The 19,216-nt window shown below is 46.2% G+C and overlaps 1 protein-coding gene across 1 annotated transcript; it reads left to right on the top strand.

Annotated features, from left to right (window-relative positions):
- The first annotated feature begins 15,756 nt into the window (after nucleotides 1-15,756).
- LOC137809105 (uncharacterized) lies at nucleotides 15,757-18,899 on the top strand. Its single transcript, XM_068610246.1, has 2 exons — nucleotides 15,757-16,170; nucleotides 18,888-18,899. The coding sequence occupies exons 1-2, from the start codon at nucleotides 15,757-15,759 to the stop codon at nucleotides 18,897-18,899; spliced, it is 426 nt and encodes a 141-aa protein (XP_068466347.1).
- Nucleotides 18,900-19,216: the final 317 nt, after the last annotated feature.

Genomic DNA, 19,216 nt, shown 5'->3' with positions numbered 1-19,216 from the left:
GTTCTTCAATTTGCCTTTGAAATTCTTCAACCTGTTGCTTAAGCTCCTTGTTCTGCTGCTCCAGCTCTTCGACCTGTTTTCGGAGTTGTTTGTTGGTCTCTTGAGCATGAAGAAGGTCGTCAGCAACCTTCTTGGATTCCGCTTGAGCTCGGGTCAACTCGGCAGCCATTTTCTCTTTTTCCTTGTTCGCCTCGGTGAGATCAGCCATGGCGTCATCCCTTGCTTTTTCTACTTGTCCAAGTAGTTTTTCGCGGTCAATCGACCTTTGCTCCAGTTTTTGTACCTTATCGGCGTTAGCTTGAATGTGAGCCTCCAGGTCGCTCGCCTTGGTGCGCAGAGGCACGATCTTGCTTTCTAGTTCAACTTTTTTTTGGGCAAGTTCATGGACTTTGCGGCGAAGGTCAGCAGCTTCCTTGCGCGCAAGCCTGAGCTTGGTACTCAGGGCATCCTCTACTCGAGAGTGTTCCATTTCCGCGAGCGTCAGGCTGAATGACACCTTCTCCACCTCAACCTTCATAGTGCTATTTTCGGTCTTGAGGTTGTAGAGATCGTCTTGAAGCCTCCTGGTGGAGCTCTCCACAGCCCTCGTTATGATTGATGGGATATCCTCTGCTATGGTTTTGAGTTTGGCAGTCAGAGGTTCCCACATCCTTGTGACTTCAAGGGAAAGGTTGGATGCCTGGAGAGGCGCCAGGGGGGCTTGTGGAGGGTTCTCGCCGCCACCTTCCTTAGCAGGGTTTTCAATGTTTGCTTCCTGGCGTGGCGACGCGACCGGGGACTCGGTAATTAGAATTGGGGAGGTGTGAGCAACCTCATTCCCGGTCGGAACGTTCTCTGCAGCTGAAGCATTCGAAGGAGGGCCCCCTCCAGCTGAGATATGGGGCGTAGAGGCACTTGGGGGGTCCTCCAGAAAGTTTGGCTCTTGAGCCTCGACTGCTGGTGGCGCAGTGGCCAGTGGAGTTGCTTGGACTGGTGGTGAAGGGGCTCGTGGTGTTGGCGATGAGGGAGGAGGAGCAGGTGTTGATGGTGGTGTTGAAGCTGAAAGAGGGGGTGGGGCAGGTGGAGAAGGTGGTGCCACCCTTTTCCTCTTTGTAACGAGGCCATCCTCAGTGACCTCGTCGTCCTCTTCCTCCTCCTCTTGGACGACTTGGGGGGCTTTTCGCTTTGGCCTTTTAAGGACCAGTTTCTTTCGTTGAGTGGGCTCCTTAGGCGGTGATCGCCCATGAATGATGGCCTTCTCGACCGCCGAGTTGGGCACCGTCTGGGAACCGGTCGCCAACCCGTGGTTGCGGGCGAGCGCCTTCAAGTCAGCGAGCATGTTCTTACCCAACATGGTATCTGCATGAAACGAAAGTGCATGAGTTAGCTCCAAGGGGAAAAAAGATTAGTGTACAAGGCAATGAGACAGCAAAAACAGGCATATGCAGAAAAGATAAAACCAAAGTCTTGTGCGAACAAGACGCCCAGAAACAATATCAGAAGCAATGTCAAGACAAAAGTGTAGCGTCCTAACCTATTTGGAATTCCAACTGGTCCTCAAAGAACTCGAAGGAAATCAGGGTGGGGGTCAAGAATGTTATGTGGGCATCTGCCACCCTCTTCCAGAATAGGCAAAGGTCTCGATCCAAAGCTCCCATGCTATCAGGACTTCTGGGCCTCCTGAAGCAGCTCTTGGACTCCTTTTTCCCCTTGTCCACCCAGTACAAGGGGAAACCGTCGAGAAGGGAAGTGTCTTTGTCATTTGCGCGAACCTGGATGAACTTCCCCTTCCAATCCTTGTACGACTGCTGGAAGATGGTGAAAATGGATCTCCCAGCAATGGCATTCAGGCTGACCCACAGGCGATCTCCTGGGTGCTTGGCCTCAAACAGGAATAAAAACACGTCCACTGACGCGGGCAACCCCAGGTGGGCGCACGTTATCTCGAAAGCTCGGACAAACGCCCAGCTGTTGGGGTGAAGCTGGGCGGTAGCGATGTTGAGCTCGGTTAAGAGTTCCCTCTCAAATCGAGTAAGAGGGAACCTGAGTTTGACCTTCTTGAAGAAAGTGGTGTAGACGAAGCAGAAGGGCCCGTCGGCGCTCACTTTATCATCGGCGCACACTGGCAGAGCGGCGGGGCAAGGCAGCACCATCATTCTCTCATCGTGCTCCTTGTGAAACGATTGGTGGGCCTCGTCCCCATTGGTCAATCGCAGAACCGCTCCCGCAGTGTTCACCGACGAGGTTTCCTTTAAGAGGGTTGGGTTAGCCCATGGGTATAAAGTCTTGAAGTCTGGCAGAGGGATGGGGGCTCCTCCAGCGTTTGGTGGAGTCGCCTGGGCCAGAGCGGTTTGAGAAGACGCAGGCCTCACAGCCTGCGAAGTGGGAGCACCACGAACTTGCGTTGAGTCGTGTGCTTGTGGAGGAGGGTTTCGCGCTGATGGAGGGGGGTTCGGGGTGATCTTCGTGCGAGTCATGATAGCAACTGCAAACGAAGAAGAAAGAAAAAAAATAATCAGGAGGGTTACAAAGGCTGACTCGATCATAGAAGGAAGGTGAAAGACGAACGAATGTGAGTTCGTTGCGACGATCGACAAAGCCCTAAGTTACGCAGAAGGAGAAATGGAAAAACAGCCCACAGCGTATGCACCAGACAGTTACAGGATGATGCAAATCGGTGAAAATGCAAGGAAACCCAGCAGATGAAGGAAAGTAATTACCTTTCAATGATCAGGAGAACGTTGAAGGGAGGTGGTGATCTAGAGCGTCGAGGAACGTCGAGAGTTTTCGCAGAAGGAAATGAGAGCGTATGCAAGTGTGAAGAAAGTGATGGAACAGTAGGAGCGTAAGGGGTTTAGGGGTTTTCGAAATAAGTTTGGAAGCGCTAACGGCAGATGAAGAGAGCCGTTGATGAAGCCACGTGTCGAGCGATCGCTGAAGGGTTTGGTGGAGCGTCAGAGCAGCAGAAAGTACGATCGCTTGGAATTCTGCGTCAGTGCCACGTAGATCGGTGTTGACGAGGGCTCTTTCAGTCTTTTCGCTAGACAAGCCTTCGCTTAAGACTGGGGGGCTTGTGTACCGCCCTGGTGGACGGGTGTGGTGACGTGGCATACTGCTACAGTGAAGGCGTGTTGACAAGGCGCCAGGTTGGCAGATGGGAAGGAAGTCGGGAGGCACGTGTGGTCGCCGATTGTTAAGTTGGCGTGTTCCGATTTCCAGTTTACCAGAATAGGCGATCGCCAGGTTGAAGGTGAAGTCGCCAGATGTAGACTCAGGCGACCAGGCAGTCGGAGATCGCCAGAATAATCACATCGCCGAAGACGAAGGAGGAGCAGATTATGAAGGCGGCCGGCGAGACCACAGGGAAGGTGTACGAAGGCCCTAACTCGCCAGTTTCAGCAGAGATCGCACTCCTGAGTTAGCCATGCACTGGGCAGTACCATGCATAGGTAACTTAGCCAAAATGAGAGTAGAAGCAGCGCCAAGTCAGGGAGCCTCCAGATGATGGCACGTGTACGGTTGGATACGAGCCACGTGTCCAAGTCTGTAACTGCCAAGAGAGAGAAAACCACCAGGTATATAAGAGTTCTTAACAGATTTTCTAAGGTACGCACGTTCAGTTCATACACTTTACGCTTGCGAGTGACAGAGCTGTTTGTGAGAGAGAGTTTGCACGGCTCCAGTTCTTAGTATTTGGTGATACCGTCACTGACTTGAGCATCGGAGTGCGATCGGTCGCAGCGGCGCCGTATTGTTTCTTTGCAGGTTCTTGAGATAGATCCAGAGGAGGAACGGAAGTGAGAAGCGGCGCGCACGTCGATCCTTGACGAGGCATTCTCCAGCGCTCCGGTCAACAGGCAGGATCACAAATTATAAACACCCACAAAGAGCTGATCCTGAAACCACAAGACCTAGTCACCCTCTTTGAACACAACACAAACCTCAAGCCAAAATCACACTGACTTTACAGGACTTTACAAACACGTTTACAGAATGTAATATGAACAATTACAAGAAACTAAGATAGGGTAGAAAACACCTGGAATCAGTAAACCAGAAACCCTATGATCAGTTCTTAAATCACAACAAAGCTCAAAAGCAATCTTGCTAAACTTGAAAAACTCCTTTTCACAAACAAATTGTAATCTCTCTTTTTGATCTCAAATCAGAGTGTAAAACTTCTATATTTCTCTCGCATGAAACTTTTGAAAGAAGGCTATATTTATAACCTTTGAAAAACAACCGTTTAAGGCAGATTTGAACAACTGAATCAGTTAAAACAGGTTTTCAAAATACTGTTATGAAAACTTACTTTTAATCGGTTGAAACCACGATATAACCGGTTGAATGGTTTCAGTAGTTACACAACTGATTCAAAAAACAGTTTCAAAACTCCTTTTCCAGCTAACTGACAAACAACCGATTGTCTCGAAACTTTAATCGGTTGTTTTTCCCTTTGCATGAAAAAAACACTTAGTTCTTTAAAACAGATTGAAACAAGCTTTCTGTAGGAATCAATACTGATCTTACAAAGATTCTAAACCCCATAACTAAACCCAAACCTAAAACACAACACGACTTCAGGTTCCATGAGGATTTGATACATCAAAGCTTCTCATCTTCAACATTGCATAGAATAATACTTCCTTTGCTTTTTGGGTTATAGAGTTCTTTGGCTTATCTCCTCTCATTTACCTTTTTTCATCTGAATAATATCACAACAAATTTAAATAATGACAATTATATCTTTTATCTTTAGAATAATATCACAACAAATTTAAATAACAACAATCATATCTTTAATCTTCATAATAGTATTACAACAGATTTAAACAATAACAATCATATCTTTTATCTTCATGCATCAATTTATGAGTTTATAAGGAATAAAACCATCTGAATAAAAAATCTTTATCAATCAATATTTCATTAGTTTTTCTCTATCTCCATGTAACTAAAAGATAAAGAATCTCTGTATCTACGTAACAAAAATTTTCCCAATTACCTCACATCGGGTTTATATTTGATTAAGATCATATCGATCATATAACCGATATAACCCTGGTGGTACAAAAACAATTCACTCCCTCTTATTTTCGACCAACAATTCTAACATGGTTTCAATCAGACAGTTTTAGAACCTTCATCTCATTTTGTTAACATATACCAATTATTATGACAGGAATTGTTGGCGTTTAGTTGGTATAATAAAACAATTTTAATTTTAATATATAGTAACTTGGTTGCAAAGTGACAATAATGGTCGTAAAATAGTTCAACAATGGCAACATAACAACAATAGTGATACAACAACGATAGCATAATAATGGAGACATTACTTTTCTTCTTCTCATTGAGGCAAAATAACGATGATACATTCTTTCTTTGTATCATGGAGACACAACAACGACAACACAAATCCTTATTCTTTGATAAACCTTTAGTCACATATGATTCACAAAAAGAAAACTAAGTTTCCCTCTAATGTAGTATAAGGTTAACCTAGGTTGAATCTAATTATAAAGAAAAATTAAAATAGAAATGAATTCGTGCAATATGAAAACTAAGTACAACTGTTAGACTGTTTAGTCAACAATCATCTACCAAACTGTTGAATAGTTCTACCAAAGAAAGATGAAATGCCTAATGGAATTGAAAACAACAAAAATATAAATTGAAAAATGTAAACCATAGAGATTACAAAATGCAGAAAATGTAAATGTTCCCGTATGCCAATATAGTCCCACATCGCTCAGGAGTCGAGGCTAATGGCAGTTTATATACTCCCTCCTCTCTCAACTCACCGAGGCGCCTTTTAAGGACAAACCCGTGACGGAGCACCGACCTCCAAAGCGGACAATACCTCAGATGCGGTGATTGACGCTAGCGATGCTATCTCTCGGACTTGAGGTCGGAACATTGGCGCCCACGAAGAGGCTCCTTAGCCCCTCAGTTAGGGGGAATCCAATTCCCTTAGACCTCGACTGGGGGGCTTGTTCCCGTACGTCAATATAGTCCCACATTGCTCAAGAGTCGAGGTCAAGGGCAATTTATATATTCCCTCATCCCTCAACCCACCGAGGCGCCTTTTAAGGACAAAACCGTGACAGAATACTGACCTCCAAAGCGGACAATACCTCGGATGTAGTGATTGACCCTAGCGATGCTATCTCTCGGACTTGAGGTCGAAACATTGGTGCCCACCGTGGGGCCGAAGAGGCTCCTTAGCCCCTCCTCGGCTAGGGGGAGTCCACTTCCCTTAGACCTCGACTGAGGGGCTTGTTACCATATGCCAATATAGTCCCACATTACTCAAGAATCGAGGCTAAGGGCAGTTTATATACTCCTTCCTCTCTCAACCCACCGCGGCGCCTTTTAAGGACAAAACTGTGATGGAGCCCCGACCTTCAAAGCGGACAATATCTCGAATGCGATGATTGACCTTAGTGATGCTATCTCTCAGACTTGAGGTCATAACAGTAAATGATAATAACTATTGTACATGAATGTAAAAAATTGAAAATGTAAACACAAGAAATGGAAAATATAGCATGACTAATTAGAAAGTGCAATTGAAATGAACTAATATTAAAATAAATTAAGTGCATAAACTAAAAATGTAAAATGGAATTGTAAACAAACAAGAATTAAAAGAAATTGCACTGAAAAGAAGCAAATTTCATCCTAGAAATGAAAAATAAAGAACATAAATCATAGTCAAGTCATCTTCAACTTCAAATGAAAGAAACTCAAATCTAGATTCCTTATTAATGAATAAAACACATAACCAAACGGTTTTTATGTTAAAGAAAACGATTTTTAATCGAAAACAGAACTTCAAAATGACTTCAAAGAAGAAATAACTTAAACAAAACATTGTCTAATATGGTTTCATATTTGGTGTGACCCATTTTCATAATTCAATCAACTTTCTAATGTAAAGTTGTAGAAGGGTAAACTAAAAAAATGTAAAATAGAGTAGAAAATAAAATTGTAAAATCTGAAACATAAATGGTAAGTTCTCTAGCTACCATTCTCACTATTATTTGCATCTATTCTCTATTTATAATTTTATAAATTACTAAAATTAGATGGGCCTTAACTAAAAGAGAAATTGTGATGCAATTCCTAGTTGTATGTTCATGTGTCTTTTGATTTGTTGTCTTGTTGCGGTTTGATGGAAGTCTTTTGAGGTTTCAATGGAGGAAGAATACCGTGTGGGGAAGGTGAATCAGAGTATGATAGTTGAGGCTTAGAAGAGCTAAGACCAACTTCTAAGAAGATCCATGCTAAACACTCACAATGGTGTTAACAAGGAAAAAGCTAGAAGACAAGTGTGCTGAAAATTTGGCAGCATTTCTTTATCAATTCTAAGTTGTTTTACAAGTGTATTAACACCTCTTTTTATATCCTAATTGGAGCTAATAATTCAGAAATATTCCTCCACTCATAGGTTGACAAGTGGCCTTTTATATTTGAAGCAATTCTTGTCCATTCCTAGAATCACAAGTGGCGTTTTGTCATTAGATGAGACAACTCTCCATTGAGGCGTTGCCATGAGGATGCTCACATTTTCCTTGTCATAGTCCAGTTGGAATCTTCATGTTTTCTGTACCGCCCTGGTAGTCGGGAGTAATGACGTGGCGTCGAGCTATGATATAGGCATGTTGGATGGGACACCTGGTTGGCAGAAGGGAAGGAGGTCGGGGGGTTTGCGTAGTCGCTAGTTATCAAGTTGGCGTGCCCCGATCTCCATCATACCTATACCGGCGGTCACCGAGTTAAAGATGGAGTCGCCAGATATGAACCCAGGCGACCCAGTGATTAGAGACCGCCGAAACAAGGACATCGCCGAAGATAAAGGCAGATGGACACTTCCCAGCTGGCCAGAGGATAAGGTCGGGGGACAGTTTACTTGAACGTATACAGTGAAACAGGTAGTACAGATCATGAAGGCGGCCGGCGAGACCACAGGGAAGGTGTGTACGAAGGCACCCGAACTCGCCATCCAGAAGAGATCACGCTCCAAGGCAACTATGCACTGAGTAGTATCATGCATAAGTAACTTAGCCAAAGAAGAGTCAGAAGTAGCGCCCAAGTCAAGGATGCTCCAGGTGAAGGCACGTGTACAGCTGGATGCGAGCCACGTGTCCAGATGTGTAACTGCCAGGAGAGAGAAAGTGCCCAGGTATATAAGAGTTCCCAACGAACTTCTGAGGTACGCACATTCAGATTGTTTTCTTTACACTTGCGAGTCTTGAGTACACTGAGAGAGAACTGGTCACGGTTCCTTAGAGTTTTCGAGTTTTACTCTTAAGTAATTGGTGGTTCAGTCGCTGATTTGGGCGTTGGAGCGCGATCGGCCGCAGCAGCGCCGTTTCGTCTTTTGCAGGTTCTTGAGGTGGATCGCGGTGAAGGACGGAGGCTGACACGGCGCATACGTCGATCCAAGTGTGACGAGGCTAAGCTCCAGCGTTTTGGTCAACAGGCAGGATCATTTTCCATGTCACAAGGGGTTGCAAATGCTTGCCAAGTCACATTCAAAGTCTCAGAAGAACCTAGACACTTACTTGTTTAATCCTAGATGGTCCAAAGTTGCATTTAGGTCAAAAAGGCCCAATTGTAGCCCTAACTAGACTTTTTTTCTTATTTATACCCTACTATTCTATGCCCAATACATGACCCATGAAAATTGGACCAAACTAGCTTTGTATACTGAGATGAATGACCTTTTTGTGAAGTTGATCTATGCCTAGTCATCTGCTAGTTGCTGTGAGTTGATTATAGATTGTACATTTTAAAGGTTTCACTTTTGTTTAGATTTTGTATTTTAGTAATTTAAAGGTGAGAACCCTAAGAAGATCCCCACTGGACACGAACTTAACCAAGTGGTTAAGTAAGTGTGAAGGTTCAATTCACAAGGGCAAAGAGAAAAACACAATAATATGGTGACAATGATCCAAAGGTGCGGAATTGAAGAGAACATAAAAAAGGAAACGAAACAAGACTAAAATGATAAAGATGACCGAATGGAAGGAAAATTAAATAACATGAAATGGAAATGGATAATGGCGCAAACAAAGAAGGAAAAAGATGAAGGGATGAAAAGAACTTATGGATTAGAAAGGGAATTCACACCACTTGAAGTAGAGGGACTCCAAGATGAGTGATGCAAGAGCCGCCACTCGAGATGTCCCTCACTCAAGATAAGACCCAGAGTCACCCCTTAGGATACTATCCACCCAAGATAAGACCCAGATAAAAAGGAGTACTCAGACTCTCAATTCACTCAAGCATAGCTTCTTTACTTAAAATTTCAATGTTAAAAATACATTAGGCAAGATACTCTGTTTACAGGGAGGGGTGCCTTGGTGATCAAGATGGGTGAAGGGTAGAAATGGCAAGGGAGAGGTGATGTGAGTTAATTTTAGGATTGTTCATTTGTATGGTGACACTTTACTTAGATTTGGATTTTAAGACAATTATAGGTGATAACCTAAGGAAAATTCTCACTGGACATTAACTTAACCAAGTGGTTAAGTAGATGTGAATGTTCATTTCCATAAGACAAAGAGAAAAACACAATTAAATGGTGATGATGATGCAAAGATTAAGGAGTAGAATTATAAAAGGAAACAAGAACAAGATTGATAAAACCAAATAGACATAAGTATGAATAGGAATGGATTAATGGAAGAGATGATGAAGGAAGAACTTAGGGATGGTGAAGCTAGGAGGAATCGCGCCACTTGATGGGATGGAATCACCAAGATGAGTGAAAGGAGGCCGCCACTTGAGAGCTTCATATCTCACAAGATAAGACCAAATTTGGAGGAGAACACTCACTCAATACTCACACAAAAATTGTGCAGAATTTCTTTACCATAATTTCAACTTGTAAAATACACTTGGTAAGCCTTCTATTTATAGGTAAATGAGCCTTGGAGAACAAGCTAAAGGGGTAGGATGGGAAAAGGGAAAAAATTGGCAGCCTTAGGGTTTGACTAAGTCAATCTCGCATCCTAGGCTTGTCCTTCTAGAAACTAGGTCAAAATGCTTTTAAATAGGCTAGGAACAAGCTAAAATGCTACCCATACCCCCTATTATGCCAATGTTACCTTATTCTAGCATATCTTTGCTATTTGGACCCCTAAAGTGAGCCCAATTTATTTACAACATATTCTAAACATTTAAGACTAGCAGGAAGAACTTTAGGTGCTCTGGTTTATAGCTTCTTGTTCTGTTGATGTTGTCTTGAGGTTTGGTGGGACCCAACTTTGTAACTTGAGATAATCGACCCTTTTGGAATTTGCTTGTTATGTCTTTAGTCATTTGTGGGTTTGTATCATGCTCCCCAGGTGCGAAAGAATTCGTCCTCGAATTTAGTAGTCCTGCAAATAACATACTAAGTTTGTTCACATGAGGTGGTTATGGTAGGTGTGAAGCAAACTTATGTTCATTAAGCGTAGGGAGATGACATGTTTGAGTTCTAGCTACAGGACATGATTGGAAAGAATTTCTGGGGATGAAATGATTTTTGGAAAATCCTCTTAGAAGGTTCACAGAATAACCTTTAGGAGGTTTTGGAATATCATCCCTAAACTTCTTAATCAAATATGTCAAGTATTTAGAATGTTTAGGTATAAAAAAGACAAAGAAGAAAAACACCTTTGAGGTGAAGGGATGAGACCCATGTTATCTTGTCCTTCTTTTTCTTTTTCATTGTCATTTTTTGTTTTTGTTATAATGTGGTCTTGTTTTACCTCTTGGAACATTATGGTTCTTTTATTTGGAAAATTGACAACTCTATGCCTAAAACTTAAACATTTAAAACCTTTTTGTTCTTGAAGTTTTGGTGGGTGACTTAGGTGTAGAGGTAGAAGGATTAGGTTTAGAAACTTTGTGGTGAGAAGTGGTTTCTTTTTAAAAATTGGAAGGAAAAGTTTTTGAAGAAATTTTGTTTGTATCCTTCCATGAAGATTTGTAGAAGTCATCATTATGAGTATGATTGAGAGGTGTTTTCAAAAGTTGTGATTCCACCTTGATGGCTAGGTGAACCACTTTCTTTAAAGAAAAGCACTCATATAATTCTACAATATCTTGAATTTCTCTCCTCAAACCACTTACAAACCTAGCTATCTTTGACTCTTCATTATCATGCATATTCATTTTAGTCAAAGTGGTTTCTAAGTCTTTAAAGTATTCATCTACCATCCTAGGTCCTTGATGAAGCCGTTGGAGCTTCAACAAGTGTTCCTTCCTAGAAGGAGGAGGAACAAACCGCGCGCACATACATGATTTCAAATCATACCAAGTGACCACGATTGGCCTCTTGTTTAGCCCAATGTCCATTATAGTTCGTTGCCACCATTGGTTGGCATAGTCTAGAAAAACTAGGGAAGCTAACCTAACCTTTTGGTCCTCGGTGACCTTATACACATTGAAAAGATGTTCAACCTTAGCTTCTCATTCTAAATACAAAGAAGGGTCATTGGACCCATTAAAACTAGGTAACTTTACAAAATCAAAACAAGATTGTGGTTGGTGTTGAGGGTGCCGTGCATCAAATTTGGTCAATCTCCATTCTTCCTCTTCATCTTGAATTTGCCTCGAATGAGCTTCTTCTAGTCTTTGCAATCTTTGTACAAGTTGGCTTAGTTTCTCGTCTTTTTGGACAAGTCACTTTTTGACCTCCATAAGTTTTCCCAAATTGTGGGCTTTGTTATAGGCTTGTAGTTTTGAAGATGCACCTAAAGCAAATGACCCATAATTTTGTTGCACAAATGAACAAACAAAGAGTGAAAAGAAGTTAGGAAAAATTTAAAGCTTGTGGCAATTTGAATAAAAGCCCTCAACCACTCAAAAAATAAAATAAAATTCTTCCCTTAACCAAGGTCTTTCTTGTGGTTTGAAAAACTATGAAGTGAATAATGCCAAAGCCTCAACACTTTCTCAAGGTAATTCACCACAAAACTTGAGGAAAGAAAGAAAAGACAAACAAGAAAAGCTTAAACAAGAAAAAGGCTAAACCAAATTTGAATTAAGAGATATGAAAAAACTTTTGAAAAAGATGACAAGCAAGAAAAACACAAAAGAAGACTCTAAGAAACTCACTAAACTTTTAACTATGAAACTTTTGTTATTAGAAAAATGCTAAAGCAAAAGGATAAAAAAATTCCACAAAGTTGAAAACAATTTTCCAATCAAGTTGAATCCATATTTTTGGAAAATGATTGTTCCGTCCGGTTGACCGGGATGTCTTCGTGCGCGACCTCAACCGTCAGCTAGGGACTCCTTCCCACTGGTTGCCTGTGGATTCCTGCAAAAAAGAGGACAAAACGGCGCCCTAGCGGCCGTGTGCACTCCGACGCTCAAGTCAGCCAGCAAGAAACACCAAAACTGTCCACCTACGTCTCTGAGCACCGCGTATGGCACTCTGAAGGTGGTAAAAAGAACTGTGTATATGTGTGTGTGTTGTCTCCTTCAGGAAAAAATATTCCCCAGTCACTTGTACGTAACCTTGAAGCACGAGCAAGCAACTAGAGAGTTCTCTGGTAAATTTGCCAAAAGTTCCAACCCCGTTTCCAACATTCCCCGCGCTATTTAAACCTCCCAAACATTTAAAGCGCTTTTAATCACAAACGTAACGCACTCATTAAAGCGCTTAATTAGAAAACGTAGCGCATTTAAGACGTTGAAACGCTTGGGAGCCATCATAGCACCTGAACGCTCGAAACGGAAACTGTATTGAATGACTTTAATTACCTGGCACCAGACCAAGGGGTGTTTCCATTCTGACATGGCTGTTATACACGTGGAGGGCCTCACGACGCCGTGACCCCATCTGGGGGCGCTTCTGCCCACCTGGGGACGTTTCTACGTGTGAGTCCTCCTGCTGGGAGTGCTACTGCGCTAGGGGTGACTTTTTGGGTGCCAACTCATGCCCCCAATCATCTAGTCACTTACTCTGAGAGCGTATCTGCCTTCCTCTCGTACCCTGCACCCGGTTACCCTGGGCGTGACCTTCCTCTTGGGTCGTATCTGTCTCGAAGGCGTCTCTGGGGCGACAGGGGTACTTCACGAGTCAGGCTGCCCTACCCTGATGTTATCACTATGGCCTTGAAGCCACCTTTTCCTTCTCTTTATCACTTTCCCGAGCTATCGGGACCTGAGGCCTTCCCAGGGTGTCGCTCCCTCCATGGTCTTTCCTACCCATGGGTATCGGGGAACCACACTGTGATTGCCTTGTTTTTACACTGTTTGATCTGGCGACGCCCTGGTTGGACGACGCCTTCACCTAGGCGACGCCTTGCGTTGACTTTGACTCTCCAGCTGTTGACTTTGACCTTGACTTAGTCAACGCCCGGATACGGGACGGTACACAAGCCCCCCAGTCTTAAGCTGAAGACTTGTCTTCAGCGTAAAGACTAAAGCCTCGCCCACGCCGTCCACGTGCCATCCTGATGACGTGTCATTCCCTGCTGACTCAACAATTCTCGAATGGTTGACGTGACGCTCTCTGAACCCTAGGAGCGCTCTTGCTGATTGATTTGACCTCCTCTGAAACGATGATGATAACACCTTTTGGGCTACCCTTGATCGCGCGCCACGTGGCCCATCGCGCGGCCATCCTCCAGAGACCTTTGCGTTTCCCTTGGGCAATTGATCCTCTGACGCGTGGCACGATCCCACGGCCCTCAGTTAGCGCCTCTTGAGTTGCGAAATGTAACGTTTAAGTTACTCCAAACCCCGCGCTCACCCTACTGTTACATTCATTCTCTCTGCATCTCCGCACTGTTCATCGCCTTCAAAACCCTTTCTCTCTGCAACTGCGATTCTCTCCTTCCTGCGCTCTTCTACTGCCTCCATTCCAATAGCAAAGGTACGATTTCGGGTACTCACGACTCTTCCCCTTCGTCGCATTAGATGATTTATTGAACTGCCTGGGACTGTTTGTTATTCACGTATTACTGCGTCTCTCCACTTCTTCTTTCCCCTCTGATTTTTCTCGCGTGGGTGACGTTTCCTGGGGCTCTCTCCCCTTCCTGCCATGGCTACACTTGCTAAACCCTTTTTCCTCTCTTCTTTCTCCAGCTCTTTATTTACACCATGACGCGCGCGAACGCGGAGCCTGATTCCTCCCCCACGACCCCCAAGTCCAACTACAAAGCCTTCTACCCCTGGGCCCCCGACGAGCTCTTGAGCGAATGCACCAGCCTGACTTCCTTCCAGGACCTGGAAGCTCACCGTGGGGATCCCCATTTGTACAATTTTAACGCCTTCTGCCGCACACACGACGCCCACATATCCGTCCGTCCCGGCAGGCCTGGGGAACCTGTTTGTTTGGACGACAGACCTAGGAAGGGGAAACCCTTCTTCTTCATGTACCAGACCGTGTTCAAGCGCGTAGGAGTGCGTCTCCCGTTCACCCCCTTTGAACGGGAACTCCTCACTGAAATCAACACTGCCCCTGCCCAGCTCCATCCCAACAGCTGGGCATTCGTGAGGGGCTTCCAAATTCTTTGTGGACACCTGGGCATTCCCCCTTCTGTAGATGTCTTCCTGCATTTCTTTGAGGTGAAGAAGCAGGGGAAGAGCTTCTGGGTAAGCTTTTCCGGGATCGCAGGCAGGATCCTCCTCTCCCTCTTCCAAAATTCTTACAAGAATTGGAAAGGGAAGTTCTTCAGGGTGTGCAGCGCCAAGCACGATCCCACAGCTTTGGATGGCTTCCCCCTTTACTGGACGGAGCGCCCTAAACTGCTCAGGGCCAAAACCCTGGAAGAGCTATCTCCCGCCGATAGGGAGGTAAGCAAAGCCTTGGCCGGGTTGGGGATCGTTTTTGATACCTTGAAGCTGGTCGCTAGCGAGTACAATGCTCACGCCCTGACCACCTACTTTGGTAAGGGGCTCTCCCCTCATCTTTCTTGTTGTGAACAGCCTGCTATCGAACATTTGTTCCCCCATACTATTATGCTCGTTTTATACTGTGCCATGTTACTTGCATTTCACGCCTCCATGTGTGTTGTAATTTAGCATAGCTGCTTTGGCCCTAATTCTTGCTGTTTGGTCTGTCTTGATGTAGGATCGGTGATGGGCGCTTCTAAGAGAATGATGTTGGTGAAAGCAATGAAGGAGGCACGTGCCACCAAGGCGGGCGCCTCCTCCACTCTTGCTGCCGATCCGGTTCCCCCACCGACTCTGTCACCGCCTCCTCCGATCATCGCCGAGGCTCCCCTGAGTTCACCTCCGTCATCTCCACATAGCCTCGCAGCACTTCAGACTGCCTGCTCTCCTCTACCCATCGCCGCTGTTCCCCTAGCTGTGGCCTCGTCACTGGCTCCAACCCCCTTTGACAAAGGGAAACGGGTTTTGGAGATTCTATCAGAGGATGAGGACTCAGAAGGCGTGGCACCCTTCAGAAGAAGAAAATCTGCGCGGGTACCTCTTTTGGTAGAGGCGTCGCCCCAGGGAGGGAATCCCTTCATGGACAACCCCCCAAGCGCAACCTCACTCCCTCCCATGACACTCCAAGAGGAAAGGGGCGAAGGCGCCGAGTCTGCCCCACCTCCGCCGCCGACAGAAACCCTTGCTTCCCCTGCTTCCGTTGCTGCCGCCCCTAATTTCATCGCCATCCCTCCTCCGATTATGTATCTAATGAGGGGCTTCAGTGGCGGGACCCTGCCAGAGGGCACCAACAGGAAGGAAGGCATGCCCTTCTACTTGGGGGCCTTCTTGGCGGTGGCCCTTGAATGGCGCGCCCAGGCCAGAAACGCGGTCATGCAGGCTCAAACTCTCCAGGCCTTAGAAACAAAGGCTACTACTCTGGAGGAGGAAATGAGGACCCTGGGGTGTCAGAACGAAACCTACCAAACCTCTCTGAAGCAAGCGCAAGAGTCCAAAGCAGAAACTGAGAGGCAACTGGCAGAGGCATTGGAGCTCCAGGCTGGCCTTTATACTCGTGAAGTCGCCCTCCAAGTCCAGGTAACGGGCCTTCAGGAATTGCTTAAAGCTGATGCAGAAATTCAAAAGGACCTGAAGGACCGTTGCCGTGAGCAGGCTGACAAGACGGAGCGGTTGGAGGGGGAAATGGCCACCCAGGCCAAAGCGATGGACCTTCTTCGGGCTGACTACGACAAACTACAGGTCGAGGTCAGTCGGCTTCGCGTGGAGAAAGAGGCTCTGGAGAAGCAGGTGACCTCTGGGGATGCCGCCGTTGAGGAGCTAGAGAAGGAGAAGAAGTCTCTTATCCAGGAGATGGCGGGTACTTTCGAGGAGGGGTTCCAAGAGGCTCTGACCCAGGCGTCCTGCGAGAATCCTGGCATCAACATTTAGAACTGCGACCCCATGCACCATGTCGTCGACGGGAAGGTCGTGCCCATGGACTTGGATGACTGAACCGCTGTCTCTCACCCGCCACCTTCACCTTCAAGCTTAATTCCTTTATTCTTTACGCTTGCTTTTGACTCTCTCTGTTTAAACTTGTAATTCTTTGAACCATCCGTACTCTTGTTACCAATTTGGGTGTTCGTATGATTGCTTTTGTGCGATCTCATTCTCATCTTTTGCCTTCTTATGCTTCGGTTGTTTTGTTTGCATTATACTTGCTTCTCTCGCTTCGTTGGGCGGCTTTGTATGATCGGGAAAAGTCGCGTGCCAACCCCCACGCCCATGGAGAGGCTCACTTAGTGACGCCGTATCGTCCACGGGGTGTCTCTAATACCAAAAGGTCCTTTCCTTGATCCTTAACGCCCGGCGCCCACGCCTAAGGAGAGGCCGGCTACAGCAGCGCCGTATCGTCCCCGGGTGTCTAAAACGCCGAGTGCTCTGGGGGGGGGGTCTGTTCCCTCCATGGTCTTTCCTTCCCATAGGTATCAGGGAACGCCCTGCCAGCGATTCGTTGGCGTTTGGCGGTCTTATCTCCCTCCACAGTCTTTCCTACCTGTGGGTATCGGGGAGGCGACGCCAGTGACTAACCTTGCCAAAAACGCCGAGTGCTCTGGGGGGGGTCTGTTCCCTCCATGGTCTTCCCTTCCCATAGGTATCGGGGAACGCCCTGCCAGCGATTCGCTGGCGTTTGGCGGTCTTATCTCCCTCCACAGTCTTTCCTACCTGTGGGTATTGGGGAGGCGACGCCAGTGACTAACCTTGCCAAAAACGCCGAGTGCTCTGGGGGGGGGGGGTCTGTTCCCTCCATGGTCTTCCCTTCCCATAGGTATCGGGGAACGCCCTGCCAGCGATTCGCTGGCGTTTGGCGGTCTTATCTCCCTCCACAGTCTTTCCTACCTGTGGGTATCGGGGAGGCGACGCCAGTGACTAACCTTGCCCTCTTTGATTTCGTCTCCCTCCACAGTCTTTCCTACCTGTGGGTATTGGGGAGGCGACCCTGCTGATATTTTGGTTGGCGACGCCCGCGACGTCTCACGCTAGCGTCGCCCCTTTGCGTCCTTCCAGGCGACGCCTTGGGCATTACCTTTACTTCGACGTTGACTTTGGTCCTGCCTTGGTCGACGCTTGATGACAGCGAAGAGCTCAAGGTTTTGCCCGTGCCATCCGCGTGGCACCTCCTGTATGGCTGATGGGACGTTCCATCATTCGACTTGATCCACGTGGCGCTGCTTGTATGGTTGATGGGACATTCAGTCATTCCATTAAGTTCTGACTCCTGCTGTGCCCCTGACACACTTTCGACGGCGCATCGTACCACTGGATATTCTGTTGATACGACGTTTTCTGATTTTAACCAGTGGTGCCAGGGTCATCCTTCCATCTTCTGCCACGTGGACCAATCGTGCGGTGCATCCATTCGCATCGTTTGGCGCTCTAACCGCTTTATTTAACTCTTCAAACTCTGAAACTATCCGCATCACTTTCTCACTCTTCACAATCTACTTACGTTCTTTCTTCTTGCACCCTTCCTTCTTGCACCCTTCTTTCTTGCACCCTTTCTTTTTCACAAAGGGTTGTTCCAGCATTCGCTTCCCTCGCCCAACTCTTGCATTTCTTGCGGTCTCTACACTCTTGACAATCTCTGATCTTGTTAAAGAATGTCTTCTCACGCTGTTTCCTCCAGGGTCCGTCCCAAAGACTTGTACCCTTGGGCTTCGAGTGAACTTCTTGACGAGTGTTCATGCTTACTCTCTACAAGGGCCATAAGGGAACACAAAGGGGATTCGTGTTCCTATGACCACCGGGCCTTCGCGAGGAGGCATGACGATGACATCGCTGTGCTCCCTTGCACTCTAGGGGAGCCAGTATGTGGAGACGAACGGGCCAACGAAGGGATCCCTTTCTTTTACTTTTACCAGGTGGTGTTCAAGACCATCGGAGTGCGCTTACCCTTTTCCTGGTTCGAGAAGGAACTGCTGACGGAGATCAACGTTGCTCCGGCCCAGTTGTATCCCAACAGCTGGGCCTTTGTCAAAGCCTTCGACATTCTCTTCGGGTTTCTGGGTTGTGCACCCTCGGTTGACCTCTTTCTTCACTTATTTGAGGTGAAGAGGCAGAGACACAACCTCTGGGTAACTCTCAGTAATGTACCCGGGAGAGTTCTCTTCACACCCTTCCAAAGCTCGTTCACCGGGTGGAAAGGCCGGTTCTTCAAGATCTGTCGTACTGACCTTGTTCCCGACGCTCTGGATGGGTTTCCGCTGTACTGGGTGAGAGAGGAAAAGGCCCTCAAAGCCAAACCCCTCAAGAAGCTGGCTCCAAGTGATCAAATAGCTTGCCGGATTCTTGCTGAGGCGGGCGGCTTTGACTCTGCCACGGTGATCAGCCTGGAGTTCAACGCTGGGACTCTTGAGAAGTACATATGTAAGAACCACTGCCTTAGAAAATTCGGCCTTCATTGCTTTCTAACTGTGCATGTCTTGCTTCATGGTGTCTCTAACACGTTTTCTCCCTTGGTGCAGGTTCGAGAATAAACCAAGAAAAGAGGACACGACTTACTCGAGCTCTGCGGGCTGGGAAAGGGGCTTTGCCTTCCTCCAGTGATGACTCTGATGACCATTGAGGAATGGCTTGTTCATGTTCTTGCATGATTTGTAGTGTTTGCTCCGTTTGTACTACTCCCATTGTATTGAACATTGCTTGTAACAACAACTTTTCAATATCATACTTGATTTTTTGCAACGCCACTTTACTTTGCATATGCTTCACGTACTGCGCGCTTTTCTTTCGTCCTGTTCTTCCAACGGTGCATGCCTTCACTTGGGCGACGCCTTCTCAGGGGCGACGCCCC

The sequence above is a fragment of the Phaseolus vulgaris genome, chromosome 2 (assembly GCF_000499845.2).
Source record: "Phaseolus vulgaris cultivar G19833 chromosome 2, P. vulgaris v2.0, whole genome shotgun sequence".
Lineage (NCBI taxonomy): Eukaryota > Viridiplantae > Streptophyta > Magnoliopsida > Fabales > Fabaceae > Phaseolus > Phaseolus vulgaris.
This window is presented reverse-complemented; position numbering and strand designations above follow the sequence as displayed.

Coding starts and splice junctions, on each gene's coding strand:
- LOC137809105 (XM_068610246.1), top strand. CDS start 15,757: ATGCAGGCTCAAACTCTCCAGGCCTTAGAAACAAAGGCTACTACTCTG.